Source organism: Sus scrofa, chromosome 3, assembly GCF_000003025.6.
Source record: "Sus scrofa isolate TJ Tabasco breed Duroc chromosome 3, Sscrofa11.1, whole genome shotgun sequence".
NCBI classification, from domain to species: Eukaryota; Metazoa; Chordata; class Mammalia; order Artiodactyla; family Suidae; genus Sus; species Sus scrofa.
In genome coordinates this window covers 73,079,428-73,103,211 of record NC_010445.4, presented here as the reverse complement: position 1 = coordinate 73,103,211, position 23,784 = coordinate 73,079,428, and the positions used below count along the sequence as shown (strand labels likewise).

Below are 23,784 nucleotides of genomic sequence, written 5' to 3'. Positions count from 1 at the left end.
GTCCTAACCGCTCCCCTCTCTTTGGAACAGGATGTGAGGGAGTAAAAACTCTTCCATCTTTTTTTTTTTTGGCTGCGCCCACAGCATGCAAAAGTTCCCAGGACCAGCGATCAAACCCGAGCCACAGCGATAACCCAAGCCATTGCAGTGACAACACTGAGTCCTTAACCACTAGGTCACCAGGGGACTGCTTTTCCATCTTATTTAAACCACTGTATTCAGGACTCTTCGTTAAAACAGCCGAGTTTATCTGCTACGCACGGGAGCCAGAACAATGGTACTGAAAAACCATTGGTCTCTGAGTTAACAGAGCCATGCATACACAAACTAAAGTTTGGTATACACAACTTTTTTTTTTTTTAGGGCCACACTTGCGACATATGAAGGTTCCCAGGCTAGGGGTTAAATCAGAGCTGTAGCTGCAGGCCTATGCCACAGCCACTGCAACACCAGATCCGAGGCGAGTGTGCGACCTTCACCACAGCTCACAGCAATGCCAGATCCTCAACTGCGGGGAGCCGAGGAGATACAGGAGGCCAAGGAAGGGAACTAGCCTGACGGCACAGTTCCGAAGGCAGGGTTCCTAACCGAGGAAAAAAAGCCTACACACCGGCCCGGTTCTGAGGGCAGGTTTAGAAATAGGGAAAGGGGCTTACCCGGCGGCACAGTTCCGAGGGCAAGTTCTAAAAATAATGAGGCTCACCTGCTAACCCAACAGCAACGACAACAATAATAAAATGAAGGCTTTGCACAATAGTGCAGGAATAAAAGTTGCTTCTTGGAAAATTCAGTCTTTCCTGTTATTTACTTATTACTCAGCCTTTTCTGTTATTTGTTTGTTATTCCTTGTTATTTTTCTATATTGTTTTGTGATTCAATAAAATTGGAACAACAAATATTGGAACAGTAATAGAATAATAAGATTTTCACCTTGGTGAAAGTCCCCCTATTCAGATCTAATGCAAGCAAAAACGAAGTGTTCATTGGTTTGTTACAAGTAAGAATAGGTTTTAGAGTAGGTCATTGTGGAGTGTACAATAGGTTAGAATAGGTTAGACATACATCATTCTTGATGGAAAAATATAATCTTGCTTTTAATAAGTTTTATAGGGAGCTTTTAAGTTTTATGAAATTAAGTTGCTCTGATATAAAAAATATTTTCTCATACTGTCCCCTGACCATAATGCTTTGAAGTTAGTACCTCAAGCTTTAATCTAAAAAATGAGTTTTCGTAAATGTTAAATTCTTGTGTTTGTGACCTTTCTAGTTGTTAAAGATTAGCTTAAAACAATAACGGGTGGCGCTTGCTAAAAGTAACCACAAGACGCTTTTATACCGAATTGCCTTATTTTCATATAATGTTTTTTCCACATAATGTTTTGTATCCATTATAATTTTACATGATGCATTGTATCCGTTAGTTTTAATTAAAATTCTTAGAGCACAATGTATGTCTACTGTACCATGTAGTCTAAAATTTAACCTTTGAAAATATTATTTAAGCACTGTGATGTAAGTTACAATTAAGCTGTCTATATAAACTGTTACCTATGCTAATAAAATTTGAGCAGTCCAGCACCCTGAAAGAAGGGACAAAGAGGCTGTCTCCGTGTGCTTTGCCGACACTCTCCAACCCCAGAGGGAATACCCTGGCTGCTGGAGCTGGACTCCGGCACTCAACCCACTGAGCAAGGCCAGGAATCAAACCTGCAACCTCATGGTTCCTAATCGGATTGTTAACCACTGAGCCACGACGGGAACTCCTGGCACACACAACTTTTAATGCACTCGGTTTAATGGTGGCTTTTTATTTTGAGATTACATCTTTTCCACATTTTTTTATATTCACATATTCTTCCTTTTTTTTTTTTTTTTTTTTTTTTTTTTCTTTTTAGGGCCGCGTCTGCAGCATATGGTATTTCCCAGGGTAGGGGTCAGATCGAACTACAGCTGCCGGCCTATGCCACAGCCACAGCAACTCAGGATCCAAGCTGCGTCTTCGACCAACCCCATAGCTCACGGCAACACCGGATACTTAACCCACTGAGAGAGGCCAGGGATCGAACCCAAGTGCTCATGGATATTAGTCAGGTTCATTACCACTGAGCCACAATGGGAACTCCTCACATACAGTTCCTCTTAAACAGAGAAGGTTATGTGAGGCCCACGCTGGGAAGGCATCGACTGCAAAGGAGCATAAGGACACTTTTTAGGATGAGGAAGCCATTCCATATCTGGATTATGGAAGCGAGTTTACAATTGTTTAGAATTACCAAACTTCCTTAAATTTCAAATGGATGAATTGTATTGTATGTAAATAACACTGTGATAAAATTAAAAAACTATACTTCTCATAAAAATGAGAGTAAAAAGTTGGTTGTTATTTTTCAAGATCTATTTTGTAAACTAAAAAGGTGCCAACCTAAAAAATAAATTAATTAATTAAGAGAGTTCCCTTCCTGGCTCAGTAGAAATGAATCTGACTAGTACTGGTGAGGATGCAGGTTTGATCCCTGGCCTTGCTCAGTGAGTTAAGGATCCAGCATTGTCGTGAGCTGTGGTGAAGGTTGCAGACACGGCTCGGATCTGGCATTGCTGTGGCTGTGGCGTAGGCTGGCAGCTGCAGCTCCAATTTGACCCCTAGCCTGGAAACCTCCATGTGCCAAGAGTATGGCCCTAAAAAGACAAAAATAAAATAAAAATATGCCAACCTTATGCGGACCCTCAAGTTTTTTCAAAAATTTTTCAGGTCTAAGAAAGTGACAAGTCTAAGAGCCATTGTATTTGTTATCTATAACAAATACAAGTTTATTTATGTAATAAATTATTCCAAAATTTAGCAGTTTAAAGTAATGAACATTTATTATCTCACAGTTCCTGCAAGTCAGGGATCTGGTGGGGCCTAGCTGGGTCCTCTGGCTCAGGGTCTCTCCGGAGGCTGCAGTCAAGGTGTCAGCCAGGACTGTGGTCTCAGCCAACGGCTCAACTGAGGCCAGGTTCACTTCCAGGCTCACTCAGTGATTTGGGAGTCAGCTCCTCATGGACTGCTTGACTGAGGAAGGCAGTGCCTTGTGGGCTGTTGGTCCAAGTCCCCCTCAGCTCCTTGCCCCATGGGCCTCTCCACAGGGCAGCTCCCAACATGGCAGCCGGCTTCCAGAAGAGTGAGTAAGTGAAGGAGCCAGAGGGCAAACAGGACAGAACCGTGGAGTTCCCATTGTGGCTCAGCAGTAATGAATCTAACCAGTATCCATGAGGACATGGGTTCAATCCCTGGCCTCGATCAGTGGGTTAAGGATCCAGTGTTGCCATGAGCTGTGGGTGGGTCACAGACGCAGCTTGGATCCCGAGTTGCTGTGGCTGTGGTGTAGGCCAGCAGCTGTAGCTCCAACTTGACCCCTAGCCTGGGAACCTCCATATGCTGCAGATGTGGCCCTGAAAAGAAAAAAGACCAGAGTCTTTTTAAAGGCTGCCTTCCACAGCCACCCATCTGAACTTGGGTGAGCTGCTTGGGTGGGGCAGCCCGCCTTCTCCAGGGTGACAGGAGAAGAGGAGATGCCAAGAGCCAGCCTACCTGCCTGCAGCATGTGGATGGGAGCTGGGGGCTGGGGACTGCTGGTTCTGTTTTCTCCCCAAATTAGGGCAGCTGCCAAGAATGGGGGCAGGTGGCAGGGTAGGAGGCTGGAGGGAAACTGAGAGCTTTGAAATAGTGGGAGTGGAGATGGGGACAGAGGGACACAGAAACCCTGTGGTACCCTAGCTGGGACCTCCGCGCCTGGAGATTGTCTAAGCTCCAAGAAAGCCTTGCTCCAAGGCTCCAGGCGGTTACTGTCCATGAGGAGGAATAATACCTAAATCCGCCCCGAGGCATATTTGCCTTTTTCTGAGAAAACCCCCTTGAGTCCAGCAAAAGTCCACACCAGGAAGCTGAGTGCAGATGCTCTGTGCAGAGGTGAGCGTCACCTGGTGCTGACGGGAGGCAGAGGGGCTGGATTTCCATATCCTCCAGTGGCTGCTGGTTCGAGGCTGCTCCTCAAGCCCATCCTGCAGGGCCGACGGGTGGGGCTGGATGAACAGCCCTGTGGCGAATGTCCTAGGAAAGGCAGATCCCAGCACAGGAAACGAAAGCCTCTGAGCCCTGGGCTGCGGGGAAAAGGCATTTCCTCTTCTCTCTGGGCCTGGGGACAAAGGCAAGTCTGTCCCAAAGGTAAATTCCCGTCCCACTCTCTCTCCCACTTGAAGGCCTGGGTCTAGGGAGGGCACTTTGAGCTCTCTTTTTGGGGGAGAGGTGGTGGCATTAGAACTCTGCTTCCTGAGGACGGACCCATGACCCTAAGAGCCACCACATCTGGTAGGAGGCCACCCGGACACTCTGTGTCTCACTGCCTCTGCTAAATATGTCAGCCTGGTCCTGGCGGGGCCTTAAGAGAAAGGCTTACCTCCCACACCCCTGCATGGAATAGTGGAAAGAAGAGCAGTGGTCCCTCGTCCCAGGCCAGGGCAGCCAGGTGCTGACATGATGTCGAGGCAGGACCACACAGGACAGGTTCTTGTAAGACCACACCCTGAGAGGCGAGGGTGGAGGCAGTGGCTGTGAAGCTGACTGAAAGGTGGGTGTCTACTAGCAGGTAACTGCTGAGAGTCACACATGGTGGTCTGAGAGTCACAGTGGTGGGGAGGCGGGGGTCAAGGCTGAATCAAGCAAGCATGGTCCATCTGTCTGTATCTGCAGTTCAGTGTGGCTGGTACTTCCGGCCCCGTCCCCCAGCCCAGGCCCTTTCAGATCCACCACCCCTCTGACAAGCCAATCCCTCCAAGCCAACCGCGATGATTAGCAGACAAGCTGGCCACCTAGAAGGCTGATGTCTGTCCTTCTCCCTACCAGGGCCACTACTCACGGAGCAAGAAGCAGGCATTAATGAGACCCAGAGTCCCAAAGCTACCTTGACGCCCCAGAATTCAGAATTGTTTTGAATAACCAGACCCAGCTTCCAAAGCAAGGCAAAAATCCCACTTACCTTGGACCCTCGTTTTAGAGACAAAGGTGTCCTGGTCACCCCCAGCCGGAGACTCGGAGGCAGACAGCACTCTCACCTTGAGGACACTGACATTCTTTTCTGGTGCGGTGGACTGAGAGAGAGCCCAGCCTTGCTGTTTTCAGCCTTTGCTGTTTTCCTTGTGCCAGAGGGGTAGCGGCCAAAAAGAAAAGAGAGAACAAATTTTAAGGAGAAAGATATTTAAAGACAGATTTACTTTCTTGATTTCAACACCTGAGTTTTAAAGCCCTGGAAAGTTGCAATTTGCCATCAAATGCCAGACAGGCAAAGGTCTGGCTGGGGAGGGTGGCTGTGTCAGCCTCCTGAATTCTGTGCTCAAAAACCAGCCCCATAGGGATTCAAAATGATGGGCACAGACAGGCTTTAGTAGAAGAGGTATGAAGCTTTGCATAACTGTAGGGGGGCTTTTGTGTGTAAATCCCACAACTAATTACCTACCTAGGGTGGTCATCCTGCAGCCAGGAACCCCTCTTCCCCCACAGCCCCACTTTCCACAAGAAGCCAGGGCTCTGCCCTCAGGTCTCCAAGGCAACGGCCACTCCCTGGATCCAGTTAAGGAGGCAGAAAGAAACTACAGAAATCCAAAATACAGAGGGAAACAGTTTTCAGCCCTGGAGCCCCTTGTCTTGCAGACACCAGTGCATTTACTTCTGCCCTGACCCTGGGTTGGGAGGCTGGATGAACGAACCTTGCAGGTGAATATTTACCTCCGCCTTCAGAGCACTCTTGAGAATTTTCTGAGCAAGTAGGGGACGAATGAGCTGTTCCAAAGCACTGCTCTGCTTGCCCTGTCACTGTGATGTATTGTGGCCCCAAAGAAATGTTTGGCCCCTGAGATCACGACCCTTGAGATCACTGCCCCTTTGGTGTCTCTAAGCGCCACCTGGTGGTGACTGCACGCCCCTGCAGATTCTGTCATCCGATCACCACTCCGGGTTATCCCAGCCACACCCCGGGTGCAGGAGACAAAAGATGTGACAAAGCTGAAGGCCTTCTGTCACTTGGCCTTCCAAAGGCCGGTCTGGGTGGACTGCAGCATCTTCCGCTGTGCCAGGTGCGTCTGGGGCTCCGGACACAGATGGAGGTGGTGGCCACGTGGGAGGAGCTGCGGGGAGATCTCTGCCCCTCTCCTCCAGAGCCTAGATTCCAGCACGACCCGTGCCCGCAGGGCCTAGAAAAGTGCCTGATACGCAGTGGCTGCCCACCAAGCATTTCTGGAAGGAGGAGAAGAGGCCATGGTGGGTGACATGGTGGGTGAGAGCTGAGAGCCGGGTGCCCCCGGGGTCTGCAGCGTGAGCGGGTCGCCCGGGTGGCTCTAGATGGGTTCCCACCCATACACGTCACACCCTTCAACCCCCAGGGCAATTCACGCGCCGAAATTGCAGGAGCGGTGCGCTCTGCCGAAGAAGAAAGAAAACTGCCCAGGATCAAGGGCCTAGCCGTGTGGCTATGTTTCCTTTCTTCCTCCGACTTCCTCGGGATTGTGCCCATTTGGACAGAGAAGGCTAGGGAGGCACTGCCCCCTGGTGGCTTCTTCACGTCACAGCAACTGTTTTAATCCAGGGCACCATTCCGTTCTCCCTCTGGGGTTTTTATTCTCTAACAATTTCTCCGATCTGTCCATTTCGGTCACTCTCTGCTTCCTCCCAGTCATACATCTGAGGGTGGGAATAGGAAGGTCGCAATAACAGCACAAAATGGCATTGTTCTGGTTCAGCCTCACTTGGAATCGTGGGTGTTGTGGACCCCCGTGGTCCCAACCTTTAGTTCAACACATTCCGGGGAGCCTGGGCCTCTCTGTGACATTATCTATTTTCTCTTGCTAAGGTGATCCTTTCTCCACCCATTGAACCCCCTCTTTTGCCAATACAGTCGATTCTGAGCGCCAATGTGGGCGCTTCCTCAAAGCTGCCCTTTCCCTCTGACCATCGACAGCTGTCTTTACACCAAGTTGGTGCAGCCTTCAGCGCTCTACTTCCACAGCGCCCTCGTGCAAACACCCCATCTGCATTGTTCCACTGCCCTCGGTTCTCAAATTAGTCTCTCAAAACTAAAACCCGACTGTATTTTGCAAAGTGACCCCTCCCTTTAAACAGCCCCTCAGGCATCTTTTTTTAACATAGTTATAAAAGGAAAAAACAGAGGAGTTCCATTTGTGGCTCAGTGGAAACTAATCTGACTAGTATCCATGAGGACGTGGGTTCGATCCCTGGCCTTGCTCAGTGGGTTAAGGATCTGGCATTGTTGTGACCTGTGGTGGAGGTCGCAGATGCCCGCTCGGCTCCTACGTTGCTGTGGCTGTGGTGTAGACTGGCAGCTGTAGCTCCAATTCAACCCTAGCCTGGGAACTTCCATATACTGCCAGTATGGCCCTAAAAAGCCCACCCTTCCAACCCCCCCCCCCAAAAAAAAGAAAGGAAAGAAAAAAAGCAGAGAATGAGGCCATCTGGATCCCAGCTCCACGAATCCCAAGGTCTTTGCACTTCAATGGTCCCCTCTTAAAATGACAAATAGTATGGAAGCCCAGAAGGGTAGGACAGGTGGTGTTCAAGGGGCAGAAGGCAACAGGGCACCTGGAGGAGAAGAAACTTGAGGAGACAGTGGGGCAAAGAGCAGGAGAGTGGAGGTCACGCTGTACTGTTCCAGCCCCACTGGCAGGCCCTGAGCACCGTGATGCCTGGAAAGTCTGCAGCTTTGGGGTGACCAGGGAGGGGTGGGTGGAGCCAGGCATGGCTCAAGGAGAGGGCACGACAGGTGTGGCAGACATCCAACCCAGGCCTAGCAGAAGACCCTAGGTGTGCACTTGTCCCCAAACACCTGGGCAAAACTCCAGAGGACTTTCAGAAATGCCTGTATAATTGAGGGCAGTGGGGGACACTGAGGTCCAGTAGTTGTGAAGAGCCCTGAAGTTGAGGTAAATGATGCTGATGGATAGACCCCAGCTGGCTGGGATACCCAGGGTGCATAACGGGGTTAGTCTGGATCACTGGAGGCCTGGTGCTGCACATTCGGACATCAGGCACTTTGGTACCCTTGGGACAGAACCAGTTTATTCATTAGGGAAATGCTGGGAGGGGCATCAGTTCAGAAGTCTGGTGCTCCTCGATGGCTTCAGAGACCCCAGAGGGCCGTGATGAGTCAACAACTGGAGACCCTCATAGGCTGCTCTAAGCTTCTGGACAGGTCCACAGATGTGTCCAGATGTTCGGGGAGGGGGAAAAATGCAAACAGCTCTACCCAAACTTTCAGAGATTTCTAATCCCTTTATGTTCCTGGGAAAAGGATGACTGAAAGCACTCTCTTTGTTCCTTATTTCATACTGTAAGTTTCTAGAAGGACTCAATCTTCCTAGAGACTAGAGGGAGCAATGTCAGATCTGCCAGAATCTGGGACCCTCTGGAGACAGGGGCAGGTAAGCTGGATCCAGTGATTCCTGAGGCCTGATCTACTCCCCTGCCTTTCCAATTAACATGATCCAGTAAAGTCCCTTTTGTGCTTCAATTCAAGAGAGTAGGATTTTCCATTACTAGTCACCAAATGGGTCCTTGTACAATACTGGAGCTTGTTAAGGCTTCACAGATGCCTGGTTGTGGGCTCACCCCTCAGGCAATGGCAACAGGACACATGGTTGACTGGGAAGGCTGCAAGTGGTCTGAAGAGGCAGAGAAGTTAGGGAAGTGGAGTCACGTTTTGTCACGCTCGTGACCTAAATTGCAATGGCAGTCTATACCTCTGGATGCTCCGTATAGGCTGGTCCCATAAAGTTTAGATCCATGAAAAGCCTGTGTCACACTGTCATACTGCAGGTTGATTTCTCTTCCACTAGCCACCGCTCACCCTTGCCCTTCGAGATAGCAGTCCTTAACACTTAGTTTTGAAGTGCATTGGGTGCCTGAAAACAGCCTCGCAAAATAATAAAATTCTACTCGAGTCCAAATGGCTCAAACTAACAACACACAAAGCGAAGAGGCCCCTGTAGAGTGAGGATTATTAAATATGAAGTATGTTTGTCAGGAAAAACCTTTGTTTGTATAAACAGTAGACGCACCACCATGGTAACCCTGCTTGGTTTGCAGCCCATAGAGGCCTCCCGGCCAAATTCCCACCTCCTTTTTCACTGCTAGCCTACATTTTTTGAAAAACATCTCCAGCCAAAATTCCATGATCTGCCTGCTTGGTTTCCAGGCTCAGAAAATATCATTTAAAAAGTGGTGGGGAACTGGATGAAACCATGGCCAAAGTTTCTAAATGAAGGCTCATTTCACACACACACACACACACACACACACATAGATGCATTTTGTTTGCCAACTACAGTATGCTTTTCCTTTTTTATGAAACCCAAGTTTCCTTGGGCCCCACAAGCCTGCAGGGCCGTAAAATAGCATTAACATGTGGCCCACTGTGACCATCTTCACGCTGGGCTTTTCTCCCACCTGCTCACAGAGCATCCTAGGGGTACACTGAGATGCACCCCTGAACAGAGCTATCGAGAGAAGAGGCACAGCGCAGCCTAGCCTGCGGTGGTGTCCCTGTCACCTCTGCATTCTCCCCAGAAGTCAAGGCACTTGGTGGGATGTAGTGAAGCTGTGGAGGAGTCCTCACTTCCCTCGGTGTTCTGCTCAAGGAATAAGCACCAAACCAAGCTGTTGGGCCCATTAACTGGCTTGTTGACAAGTTTAGCATTAGAGGCCCTTGCCATCCGAATGGGTTGGCATCCAATCAGGGTTCTTGGCTTTCCTTAGAAATTGCTAAGAGGCCAGACAAGAAACACAGGCAAGGCTTTATTCAGGGCCCTGCTGCAACGAGGTGGTGGGGGACAGAGGGAAAACAAGTGACGTCCCTTGCTCATCCCTGGAGGCAGGGGCAAGCTGGTTCCTTACATGGGGTACAGGTGGGCCCAGGGGTCAGGCTAGAGGGGTAGCTTAGGTGGTTTGCCCACCTCTTTGACCAGGGTGTGTGGGGGGGACACGCATAGTCCCCTGCTTTTTCTCCCAGCTCTTCAGAAGTGGCAGTTGGGACTGATACAGGTTATTGGAAAAGGCCAATGGGAGAAAACCACCTCTTTCTGGAGCCCACATTGGTACCCACCCACCCTCCTATTTTTAAGGGCTAAAAATCCCTATAAGACAATAGAGAGGGAGTTCCCGTCGTGGCTCAGTGGTTAACAAATCCAACTAGGAACCATGAGGTTGCGGGTTGGATCCCTGGCCTTGCTCAGTGAGTTAAGGATCTGGCGTTTCTGTGAGCTGTGGTGTAGGCCGGTGGCTACAGCTCTGATTCAACCCCTAGCCTGGGAACCTCCATATGCCGCGGGAGCCGCCCAAGAAATGGCAAAAAGACAAAAAAAAAAAAAAAAAAAAAAAAAAAAAAGACAATAAAGAGAGGGGCTCTCCTCCCCGCTCCCAGCTGTCCTGGGAGCTATTTGTTTTTCTGTAGTAAAGACTTTGTTTGCTTGCTTGCTTGCTATTAAAAAAAAAAGTGGCAATTGGGTTTTTTAGGTATTTTTGTGTCTTGTTGTCCATAATTTGCCCCAACTGTGCATGCAGTTATTTTTAGTCCCATATAGTTTCTTTGTATTTTGTTGCTTGAAGAGATGTTTGTCTAGGTGCAAACACTGCAGCAAAGGGTCCCAGGTCCCAGCCTGTCTCATGAAGACCTCAGCCATATATCCAAGGGCCAGTCCAAGTGGTGGCTCCTGGCTTGTCTCAGGATACCCTGCCCTCCAGCTGCTGAGGTCAGAGGCATCCAGTCTAACCCACAGGAGGCTGCTCAGTTCACCTGAATAGGCCTCTGGGGGGCCCCACCCACCCACTTAGACAAGTATGAACACGTTTGACCCACTTACACCCAAGCGGGGATCTCCAATCCCCCCAACAAGAGGGACAGAAGAGAAGGCAGCAGTGACAGCCACCCTTTTCCATCTGCCCGCCTGAGGTCGACAGTCTGGGCCCAAGTACCAGGGAAAGGATTGCTCTACTCCAGGAGAAAAGTAAATTGACATCAGATTATTTTCCAACAGCTTTTTCCCACTTTTTAACATCTGCCACATTGCATTCCACATTCCAGTTTTCGAAAGGACAGGGGTATTAATAACATAAAAGAAAAGTGAAATTAACTGGAATCAAGAACTTTATTATTTTCAAGTGTATAAAGCATGAGATTTATTGCCGAGCAGCGAGAATGGCTTTTACCTGAAATGTCCCCCTTGAAACCAGGAAACCAGACCCACAGAGACATAGTGACGTTGCAACACATAGAGTTTAAGTTGTTTATTAAGTCTGGTCAAATGTGGGATTTCTCTTTCTTTCTTTTTTAAATCTGGTTTGCTATAGTTTCACTTACCTTTTAAAGTTCTTCATAGAGAATATGTGATACTTTCTCTTACCTCCTTCCCATTCACATTTCTTAAGTTTCACCCTCCATATGTTACATGTATTACATACGTTACTTATATTACAGGCTTAAAAGTACTTTTATAGACATTTTCTCAGGTAATAAGTGTTTAAGAGCTTCAAGGCCCCAGTTCACTATCTTTTTCGATCTCAAATCGGCCTTCAATTCACACATTTCCATCTCAGCCAGGGTATGTGGGAGCCAGAAAAAGACTTTAGAGAAAGGCGAATTGGCTCATCCTAGTGTGTTTCAATCCAAGCATCACACCAAGAAAAGGATGTCTCTGCTTAGCTCGGCTCCAACTGGTGGCGAGAATAGAGGAGCTAAATAATTTTTTGTATAAACCAGGCCTTTTACATTATTACTTCCTTCCCAATATTGTAAGTATTTGAACAACTCTATGAATGTTTGATACCAGTTCCAATGGGGGAGGGGGGAGGGCAGTCCCCTCCCCACCTAGCAATCAACTCAATTCTGACACTGCCTATCCAGAAAGGGCATCAGAGGCCACAGGCTAAGGCCTCATTCCCACAAGACTGTCCTCCACTTCAGATGCCAATCACAAATCCAGGTTATCAACCTGTGCTTCTGACAGACTGGCTATAAATCAGAGATTCCCATCATCCGCACCCCTAACTTGGGTTCAATTAAATTGCTAGAGCATCTCACAGAGCTCAGGAAACCTGTTTACTCACTAAATTACTGGCTTATTCCAAAAGACATTAAAGAATATGAATCAACAGCCAGAGAGAAGAGATGCACGGGGTGAGGCACAGAGTCTTCATGCTTTCCCAGCCCTTCCTTCCATGTGTTCATCAACCCAGAAGCTCTCCAAACACTGTCCTTTTCGATGTATATGGAGGCTTCATCACACAGGCATAGTTGATTTGACTCAATGGTCACTGCTGATTGATTCAACTTCCAGCCCCCTCACCCCTTCCTAGAAATCAGAGGATGGGACTGAAAGTTCTAAACTTCTAATCATGTGGTTGGTTCCCTTGGCAACTAACCCCATCCCTAGTGACCCAGGAGCTTTCCAAAAGTTACTTAACATCAAAAGCATCTTTATGATGCTCATCACTCAAGCAATTCCAAGGGGGTTAGGAGTTCTGTGCCAGAAACTAAAGAACAAATATATATTTCTTATTATACATCACAATACCACAATATGCAAGGTCCTTTTTCTCTTATTAATTCATTCAGATTCAGATCTGCAGGGGTACACCGTGCTCCCTCTCATACCGTGGTCCAAAGGGTAGACATGAGTAGGTCAGCCCATGAATATAGAGAGATAAATGGTGACTGAACACTGCAATGAATGTTTTCCTCCAGGGAGACAGAGAACCATGGCTCATACACACTCTTGCCTGAGGCTATACCTGGACACAATGACGCTATGAGATCTAAAGATGATGTTTCTCAACATGTGGATCTTGGCTACTCGTATCCAGATTATCTTTGGTGATTGTTAGAAATGCAGGTTCCTGGGCTGCAACTCCACCCCCTGAATCCTAGTCTCTGCTGTTGACCTGAGCATCTGCACTTTTTAATTGAGACTGCTCAAGCACATTAAAATTTAAGAGCTACTTCCTCAAGGCCTAAAAAGAGGCATAATAGTCTCTCTTGGTAAAACTGGACTGGGAAACAGGGATGACCAGATCCCAAACAGGTCCTTTAGGAGTTAAAGTTGTGCACATTTAAGCCCCAAATTCTACTTGATGGCAAAGATTTCAAACCATGAACACAGAAAGCAATTCTGAACTGGTAGTCTTAGGCACCTCACAGAATTAAATGCAAAACCTCTCTGAAGGAATACACCTTCATCCTAGGCTTCAAAGTAATTCTCTGAGGAACTCACAGTTGAAGTGAACAAACCACACAAAGAAACAAGCCATCAGGAATGAATGCCAGCAGAAACAACAGACTGTCCAGATACCTGAAATATCAGGCATAGACTTAAAAATAACTCTGTATATTGTGTTTAAAGAAGTAAAAGACAAAGACGAAAAAAGCTTCAAGGAAGAGAAAATGGTGACCAAGGTTGAAAAATAACCAAAAAGAACTTCTAAGGCAACACAAAATGTGTGTATGTACAAAATCACCGAAATTTAAAAGTCAGTGGATTGACTGTCATCAGGCACAAAAAGAAATTTCTAGGGAAATAAAAACATTCTACAACTGGAATGAGGTGACTGTTGCACAACACTATAAATTCACAAAAACATATGGAATTCCACACTGAAAATGGATAAAATTTACGGTTTATAAAGTATTCCTTAATAGAGCTGGTTTTTTAAAAAATCCTCAAAGAATTACTTTCAAAACAAACTAGAGACAGCTAAGAGTAAACTAGACCAGAAGACAGATGAGAAGAAATTATTTGGAATGATTCACAGAGAGACAAAAGATGAAAAATATGCCTGGCAGGTTAAAAGGCATGGAGGATAGGGTGAGATGGTCTAACTTATGTCCAGTCAAGGTACCAGAAGGAAATGAGAGGCTAAATGGAGAAGGAACAACATTCAAAGAGTTACTAGATGAAATTTTTCCAATTCAAAATCCATGAAGTCAAGCTCAGTGAATCTCAACCAGGATAAGCAAAAAGAAATCCACACTTAGAAACAACAGAACAAAGCTGCAGACCACCGAAACTGAGGAGGGGATCCTAAAAAGCACCTTAGAGAAACAGTAGATTCTTTTTAAGAACAATAGCTGATCTCCTCAGCCACAATGGAAGCAAGGAGATTATGTGTTAAAAGAAAATAACTGCCAACCTAGAATTCTATGCCCAGCAAAATAAAGATGGATTCACACAAGCAAAATCAGAAAGCATCCGCCTCCAGCAGTGCATCACCAAAGGAAATCCAAAGGAAGCAATCCCAGACACAGCCATGATAAGCAAGAACGAATAAAGAACATAGATAAATCTAAAGGAACAATGACATGACAATATAAAAGAATAATAATTTTTGTCATTAAATAACATAATTGAAATATATGTAATAATAACGTTAGTAAGGAGTGGAGAAACAAAATTAAAATTTCCAAAGATCCTTCCATAGTCTGGGAGAATAAAGTAGATTAATTTCAGACTTTGATATGCTATAGATGAACACTGTGACTTCTACAGTAACCCCTAAAAGAACAGAAACAGAGTATAACATCCAAACAGAAGTGAAAAAAATAAGATGGATGAAAAAAGAATTTAACCCAGAGAAGGGTCAAAAAAAGGAGAGAAAAAGAAACACAGGACTAGGAGGCGAAAGAGAAGGTACAAAACAATGCTAGGTATTAACCTATATGAAAGTAAATTCATTTTTAAATGTAAATTGCTCAACTTAAAAGTCAAATGGAGTTCCCTTATGGTGCAGCAGGTTAAGGAACTAGGGTTGTTACTATAGCAGCTCAGGCCATTGCTGTGATGCAGGTCTGACCACTGCCCCAGGAGCTTCCACATGCTCCAGACAAGGCCAAAAAATAAAAATAAAAATAAAGACAAATATTTTCAAATTGGATTTTTTTAAGTCTAATTTTTTGCTGTTTACAATAGTTTATATCTAAAACATAAGGATCAGGAGTTCCCATTGTGGCACAGTGGGTTAAGAAACTGACAAGTATCCATGACGATGTGGGTTCAATGCCTGGCCTTGCTCAGTAGGTTAAAGATCTGGCACTACTGTGAGCTGTGGTGTAGGTCATGGAGGTGGCTTGGTCTGGCATTGCTGTGGCTGTGGTATAGGCTGGCAGCTGCAGCACCAATTGGACCCCTAGCCTGGGAACTTCTATATGGCACCAGTGTGACTCTAAAAAACAAACAAAACCTAAGTATCAAAAAAGTTTTAGGGAGTTCCCGTCGTGGCGCAGTGGTTAATGAATCTGACTAGGAACCATAAAGCTGCGGGTTCGAACCCTGGCCTCGCTTAGCAGGTTAAGGATCCAGTGTTGCCATGAGCTGTGGTGTAGGCCACAGACATGGCTTGGATCCCATGTGGCTGTGGCATAGGCCAGTGGCTACAGCTTCGATTAGACTCCTAGCCTAGGAACCTCCATATGCCACGGGTGTGGCCCTAGAAAAGGCCAAAAAAAAAAAAAAAAAAAAGACTATCTACCTACCTACCTACCTACCGACCTATCTGTCTGTCTATATTCTCCAGTGGCAACTGCAAATTCACTAATGGACACTAGTCAGCAAATGCAGGATTTGCCAAAATCTTCCAAGCATCTTTCTGACAACTGCCCCAGTGCTCCGGACTGCTGAGATCACCAACAGTAGCTCCCTGCAATTCCTACACTGGCAGATTTCACAGTGGCCTCCCTTATCTGCATGTTCCAGACCTGATGGCTGTGTAAACCCAATCCTCCATAGCAAATCCTTTCCTACTGGAAATGCCAGTAGCGATTTATGACTTCTTGACTAAACTCTAACCCTGCAAGTTTAAGGCACTGAAAGAAAAAAATAAGGGAAAATGTTATTTAGAGTATAACCTAGGTCAGATTAAGGAACTACTATGGCAAAGTCATTGAGCTCAGCACACAGCAACATACACGTTGTCTGTGCTGAGGTTCTTGTCATATAATCTGTGTACCTAGTGGACCCAGTACACTGAACAGCACAAAGCACGACTGACAAAAAAAATAAGAGATAGCTGTTACATTTTGTGAAGATTATCCACTTAATTAATGATCCAATTTTGAGGCAGCCTATCTAAGCACAAGCCAAGCCATGATAGATTTAATTTTTAAAATAATACAATTAAGAATTAGCACTGGAGTTCCCGTTGTGGCACAGTGGTGAATGAATCCGACTAGGAACCATGAGGTTGCAGGTTCCATCCCTGGCCTTGCTCAGTGGGTTAACGATCCGGCATTGCCGTGAGCTGTGGTGTAGGTTGCAGACGAGGCTCCGATCCCGCGTTGCTGTGGCTCTGGTGTAGGCCAGTGGCTACAGCTCCAACTGGACCCCTAGCCTGGGAACCTCCAAATGCCACGGGAGCGGCCCAAGAAATGGCAAAAAGACAAAAAAAAAAAAAAAAAAAAAAAAAAAGAATCAGCAGCACCATCTTGGAAAGGGTGATTGGCAACATTCTCAGAACTGCTCTTACTTAGTTTCAGCATCAAAGGCCCAACGGAGTGGAGAGCAATTAACTTAAGATCATCTCACTTTGGGAAGGTCAAACTGAAGAGACCAACGTAGTCCATATGGCAGCTGACTTTGCTCTGTCCTGGGAAATCACAGTCATGGTCCTTCCTTCCTGTGTCTGTCACAGCAAGAACCAGGAAGTTACAAATACATTTACATAAATCTGTCTCTGCCAAGAAAACCACTCAAAGCACTTAAGTTAGGAATGCTGTTCCAGTAAAATCAATTCTGCACTCAGAGGCCAGCATTTTTTTCTGCCTCACTGCAAGGACCTAAAAAGACTATCTATCTATATGAAGAAGTTTCAAAATTAATTTGTTTCTTTCAAAGAAAGAAATGCAAAAACATAAAACAGAAATCCTACAAACCTCCCATAGTTCCTAAGTTTCTACACAGCAGCAGTAAAAGTAAATTAGGAATAAGATCAATATTGGGTTTACAATTTTATTCAAAGGACAAATACAAAACGACAGCAAGAGATAAAATTCAAAGCAAATGTGCGCAATATTTCAAACAGCGTATCTACCTATGAAGTAAATGGGGGAGCTCTCATTAATCACACTGGCTAGATACATTAAGTCTAACAAAAGAAACTTGAATTCAATGCAATTCTCCTTGCCTAGAAACGGACAGTCTATTTATTATCTCAAACTATTTGCTATCCCAGTTAGGGGCACTATTTGAAGACAAACCTTTCTAATGGGTGCATCTTATCTTGGACTTGCCATTGTAAAACATCCTTGACTGAAGCCACAATAGCTTTTCCTAATGACAACAGCAGTGCCAAGGGGCTACTATTGGTGGAAACAAACTATAGTGATCCTGATACACCTAGACCTTTGCAGCCTGGCTCTTGTATGACAATCCGAAATTAATGGCTGTCAATCTTTGGGTCTCCCAAATTAAAGAATATATTAGTAAAGAATTATTTGCCCTTTAGGTATAATGGATCTAGAATTCTTAATGCGTATTTACTTATATTACAGGCTTTGGGGATTCTGGCCATTTCCCTTCTGAGACCTCACCATATTTATCTCCATTTCAAAACATGCAAAATGGAGTGAAAAGATCCCCCGAGTGTGAGTTCCATGATATACCTCATTTGCATTGTTGGAGGCTTCTAAATCACGCACTATACTACAGAAATCAAAAGAAAATGCAAACATGCCCGTTGCTTCCATCCTAACAGGCATAACGTCTCTTTAATTTTATAGAAACATATACCAAGGCAGACTGATACATGAATGGGAGGAAGTAACTATAATTCCATCAGAGAGCACTTCTCCAAATTGTTTACAGGCTCCATTTTTTATTCCATATTTTCAATTACACATCATACTCCATATTCAAAAACTTCTTGAAATATGAAAAGGAAAACAGGGCTACATAACAGCATTCTCTACGAGAAAACACACGTGTGAACCTTGGTGTTTGAGTCAATGAATCATGTTAATATGAAGTTCACAAATATGTCTTTTCAACCCTGGAAATAATCTCCTGTATCCTTACTAGCCAAAATGAGAATAATAAATTTATTTCAATATATACTTCCTGGAAAGGGGTCAGTCAGATGGTTAAATGCCCTATAACCTGGCAACTTCTCTGTATAGTATTACCAGATTAGTTTTTATCTCCAGGATGCTTATGAAGCTAATAAAGCTTCTACTTTATTTTTAATGAGAGAGAATAATTTATCTTCAGAGTAATAAGGGAAACTTAATAAGGACTTCTTTCCCTCATCCAAAAAATTAAAAAGAATTTATTTTTCCTTAAATCCACTCCAATGAAAAGTAGACTCAATTTTTAGGGAGATTATTTCTTGGCCTTTAATAAGCACTCAGTAAATACTTACTGATGGTGAGTCGAAGAGAATTTAAAGAAAACTTTTCACCAGGACTAAAGTTAAATTTCATGTAAATAAAAAATGTGGCCTGTGGAAAAAGCGATCCATGCTGGAGTGGCAGCACCAGGCTCTCCCACAGCGCAACAGAGAGCAAAAGAGAGATGGGAGATTGGGCTCAATTCTATGGGCAGGCAACACAGCACATCTATTCATTCAAACCACCCTGGCCTAACTTTGCCTCCTGTGAAACACAGCAAGTGCTGTAAGCAACTAGGGATAGAGATTTTGGCTTGCTGTTTATAAAAGGGTCCTGTAAAAGGAATCGTTGTTCTACAATTCAAAGATTGCCAGATACTACAGAAACTTTGGATTGGAAGTATATGCTGTCTTGCTACTCACCCAGCTTAAATATCGTTTTTTTGCAACTATCAATTCACCTCTACAAAGTTGCTGGTCACTGTATACCCTGTAAATTTGCTAGAAACAACATATTCTCACAAAAAGTTCTAAAAGACTTGAAAAAGTACAGTATCTACAGAGTATAACATCAGAAAAAAAGCAGAGAGACTTTGTTTAACTTAATCCTTTTTAAAATAATCAGGAAGTTGGAATGAAGACATGTGACTTTTGATTATATTTATGTAACATTTCTTCTTTTTAAAAGCAACAGTAATGAATAAACTTTTAGCATTGGAAATATTTACTAACAACTAAAGTAAACCTTGGCTACATGCTTAGTACAATACAATCTTTAACACAATGACAAACATGTACATACTTCAAATATTGGCAAACTGCTTCAAAATGCAATTCCCAGTAAGTTTTTGGTAACTTATTCACAGTTCAGAATTACAGTCACTGGACTTAGAAGACATGAAGAAGAAATGACCAATTGGCTCAGTAAACTAAACATTCATCTTAAAGAACAGAAAACTGAAATGAAACCAGGATGATTCTAAAATTTCCAGCTCGTAAGAAACATAATTTAAACAAATCCCAAAAGTGTTATTTAAGTCAAAAAATAAAAATTTAACCATAGAACAGTTTTTAAAAGCTAACAGGGTCATTTCTACATTCATTCCAGAAACTAGTAAGAAAATTGAGAATTCCCTAAAGTTCTCATTAGCCAGTATTTATGGTATATTCCATAACTTTGATATCAAGCTGTTACAGACTCACAACTCAATATGGCATAACTTCACAGTCTCGCTAGTTACCTGTGATTTTTATTTTAACCCTGGATACAACTGGTTCAAAGTTAATATTATCCGTTCTATGGGTTATCATGTCACAGATCTGAAGATATAGTTAAATTCATCAAGCTAGGGAAATACTGATATATTAACAATCTTTAAATATTGGGGGGGGGGACTTATTTAATTTTTAAAACTCCTAAACTTGATGTTCTAACACTAAAAATAAAGTAATCTGAAATATATTTTCATGGGTAAAACACTATCTGGTATTCTGGTATACAAAAACCTACCAAATATGCGGATGAAAAAGACTTGTCATCTTTTTTTTAACCATTTCTTTTCATTTCTTTGGCCTTCACGAATTCAATGTGAACTATGAATTCTTTCTAAATAAACGTTTTCAATGATGTTGTGCTTTTTAGAAAAATCACTTAAGCTGTAGTGTACAGTAATATTACTGTTTCCCTTTTATTGCTAATAGTATATATCCTAATCTTAAAGAGAGAGAGAGGAAAAAAAAAAAAAAAAAAACTGACCCCAAAGGACTTCTTAAAATATGTTCGTTAAAGCAAACATTTCATCTGGCTTTCCTTCTTTGAAGAGTTAACAGAAATGTGTCACAAGAATATTACCAAGGAGCTAAAAAAAAAAAAAGGCTTCCTTTTCTCTCATCCTCATAATTAACTCAGGTCAAGAGACCTGTATTCAAAAGAATCAGACAGTATCATCTTGGAAACAACTTTCTAAGAACCTAAGAAAATCTTTATTAGCTCTCCAACCAACAGCTCCATCTACAACATAACCTGTGTCAGGGCCATTCTAGTTCTGACGCTTGACTGTTTCCACCTTGGCATCTAATGACTGCTGTTCCTTAGAGTGCCGTGAACATATGGACTATACCCTGTGATAACAGCTGCTTCTGCAAAATGCAGTTCACCTCCCAGGAAGCAATATGTGTCCACACTTGGACCATCACTTAAGTGAACAAATCCACTCACACCACTTAACAGCTCAACTCCATTTTCCCACTCTCTCACCCTGTGCCTCCAATGATCCTAGTCTCTACGAGTGCGCCTGGGGACAAGTGGACTTTGCTTGAAACAGGATGTATCTTGCAGCTTCTAGCAGTGACTTCCCCATAATAGGTTGCTCATGTAGCTATAACGAACTAAATAAAACCAGTTAACATTACTTCCTCTGATCATTTCTTCCTACGGCTATGGCACAGGCGATTTTAAAAGACAGAAAAGCTGACTGACACTAAAGTAACGATTATTTACTTGGCCATGTGTTAGAGGCTAACATGACCTGTGGCCTAAAAAGGATTCATGGCTTGGGGTAAGTGAATTTAAATTTTAAATGTACTATAAGAATTTATATAAAATACTCCTTTTGCAGAATATCTTTCCTGAAAAATCAGATTTTCTCATCCTGTATTACACTGGTTTTAACTGGGCATCCACACTTATTAGCAGTTTGCCTCATCACTACATTAAGTGGTATAGGGAGCAAGAAGAAAGGGTAGGGAAAAGAAACCACCTTTGTTTGGAAAATATCACTTCTTTTTTCTTACTAGTGACTTTTGAGATGTGCTTTAGAATTTATCCTAGCTTGAAGTGTGTTGTGTGTTTGAAGGCAAGAGACAGAGACACAAACATACATACAGAGGGAGAGAAAAAACAGACTGAAAACTAACCACTGATTTCACATAGTTTCACTTAGAAAGCTAATTCAGACTTCAGAAATGCTACAAATCATGTGCATAAAATGCTGATGTAACGAACATAAGAGTGACACTATACATACACTAAAACTAGCAGGCCTGCACAAAATAATATTAGAAACAATTAAAATAGATAAATAGTACTTATATGTATGACATGAACAGGAATCCTCTTTCATTTTTAAAAACAAGTTTCTAGTCTCTAAGAGTCCCTCTGAATTACTTCAACATGGGCCAATTCTTTCTCTAACCTTAACACAACAGAATTCTATGCTTCTCTTAAAACAACAGTTATTAGAAAAATCTTCACCCCATCGAGAAGTTCAAATACAGAAAAAAGAAAAGACTGAGCTTACTTAATTATGCTAAATATCTTACCTTCTCAAGTTATAAGTGAAAACTTCTGAAAGAGAAGGACTTGTCCAAAATATAAATGCACTGTCCTGTAACCCCCAAGATGTAACCAGAAAAACTCCAGGAAGAAATTATTACTCATAACTTTTTGGGTGTCAAACTAATATTCTACTCTAAATATTTTCATCTAAATTTTAAGTTTCCATTTCTGACCACTAGCCAGCTGAAGGCACCTCAATATCACTTTATTTATTTATATTCTCTTCATTGCTGAGTATTTTTCAGGGGTAGAACAAAGAATACACAAAGAGAAAAATACCTACAAAGTAATGCTAAATTGTACATAATAATCCTTCACTACTTAATGTAAAGCATATAGCTTTTTCTAATCCTAGCTCATCACATACATCTAGCATCAAATGATCAGTCAAAAGACTTGCAAATCTTCCAAACAACTGCAAGGAGCTTGCAAATTGGCATGAAGGTACTAGTTTGATGCAACAAAGCAGTGAAGGGAAGTTAAAATTAACTGCAAGGAATTCTCTGGGACAAAGTTGAAGAGAAGTCTGACTATATTGATATTGATTTAATTTGAGACATATGATAGCAATTCTGTGTGGTGTTTTCAAAGAACAAGATAAAATGTCATTTGGCATTAATTTAAAAAAAACTACAGATACAAGCATATTAAAATCACTTTTAGGAGATTTAAAAACAAGAAGTAGAATATCTAATACATATGTATCCCAACTTCAGATTTAAAATCATACTGTCAGTTGTCCAAAGCAGCTCAAATTTCAAGTTTATGCTATGAAACTGTACAAATATTTTCTGTTTTTTAAAGGCCCAAGAAAACCAATGCAATACCATACTATTTAGCTTCCTAAGATACCTTGACCTCCAGATGACAGGCAGTAAATTTGAGAGAGTAAGGTTAACTTCAAAATCCCACCAAGAAGAGTTTTTAGTTTTTAAGTCTTACAGTTTGATTTAAAATCAAAACACAAACAAATTTCAAAAATTTTCAAAATCGTAGCATCTTATTTTTATAACTTAGCAAAACCTTAATTGAATGTCTGAGTATATTGCCACTGGCTTTAAATATTCCAATTAAATGAACTACCACTTCATTGGTCTGAATGAATAGATGTTAAAACAAATGCCAATTATTTTAAAAACACAACAGTCCTCTCAGATTCAAGTAGAGGACCCATAAATCCAATACTCAGCATCGTTTAAAGAAAATGAGAGCTAAATCTCTTTCTGATACCAATACCAATATAGATTGCATTATTTAAACTCCCTCACAACTTACTGGAAAAATAGGAGGTAATTTCACAAAAATCACAAATTGAATGGAATAATTATTACTGATATATAAATAAGGATTTACTTAAAAAAGGCTTAGAGGGGTGATATTTTAAATCAAGGTTTTAAATACAAAAGGTGTCTTGTGTTGCTTAATCGCCCAATCTCAGATGCTCCTTATTCTACGGTTACCGATTTGGCAAGATTCCGGGGGAAATCAACCTGCAAAACGAGAGCAAGATTTAAGAGATTACATACTTTGGGGGCGGGGAATGCTAGAAGCAAATTATTTTTACTTATTAAAAAAAAAAAAAACAAAAAACAGAAAACATAGTAATATAATCTATTTTAAAAAGACTTGAAAGCAGTTAAGAAAAAGAACTCCAGGAGTTCCCGTCATAGCGCAGTGGTTAATGAATCCGACTAGGAACCATGAGGTTGTGGGTTCAATCCCTGGCCTCGCTCAGTGGGTTACTGATCCCGCGTTGCCGTGAGCTATGGTGTAGGCTGCAGACGCGGCTCAGATCCCACATTGCTGTGGCTCTGGCGTAGGCCGGTGGCTACAGCTCCGATTCGACCCCTAGCCTGGGAACCTCCATATGCCGCGGGAGCAGCCCAAGAAATGGCAAAAAGACAAAAAAAAAAAAAAAAAAAAAAAAAAAAAAAAAGAGAAAAAGAACTCCAAAGGCGCCAGCTCAGCTCACAAGAAACTCCTGTGGTCCTCTCTGAGGTGGTGACCCTCTCAGGGTGAGGCAGGAGATAGGTGGCCC

The 23,784-nt window shown here is 43.1% G+C and overlaps 1 protein-coding gene and 1 long non-coding RNA gene across 4 annotated transcripts in view; both read right to left on the bottom strand.

Annotated features, from left to right (window-relative positions):
* LOC110259993 lies at window positions 3,378–7,249 on the bottom strand. Of its 2 annotated transcripts, none has more exons than XR_002342622.1 (3): window positions 5,493–7,249; window positions 5,016–5,172; window positions 3,378–4,175 (listed from the first exon to the last, which is right to left on the bottom strand). It is a non-coding gene; the product is annotated as an uncharacterized LOC110259993 (long non-coding RNA). The 2 variants fall into 2 exon arrangements; XR_002342621.1 differs by having other exon boundaries at window positions 3,378–5,172; window positions 5,493–5,625; window positions 5,762–7,249.
* Window positions 17,021–23,784, bottom strand: part of GFPT1 (glutamine--fructose-6-phosphate transaminase 1) — a 57,442-nt gene continuing 50,678 nt past the window's right edge. Inside the window, exon 20 of one of the 2 annotated variants that reach the window (XM_005662490.3) lies at window positions 17,021–23,236. In XM_005662490.3, coding sequence (XP_005662547.2) covers window positions 23,192–23,236 — 45 coding nt within the window. In that variant the 3' untranslated portion in view covers window positions 17,021–23,191. 2 annotated transcript variants of the gene reach the window in all.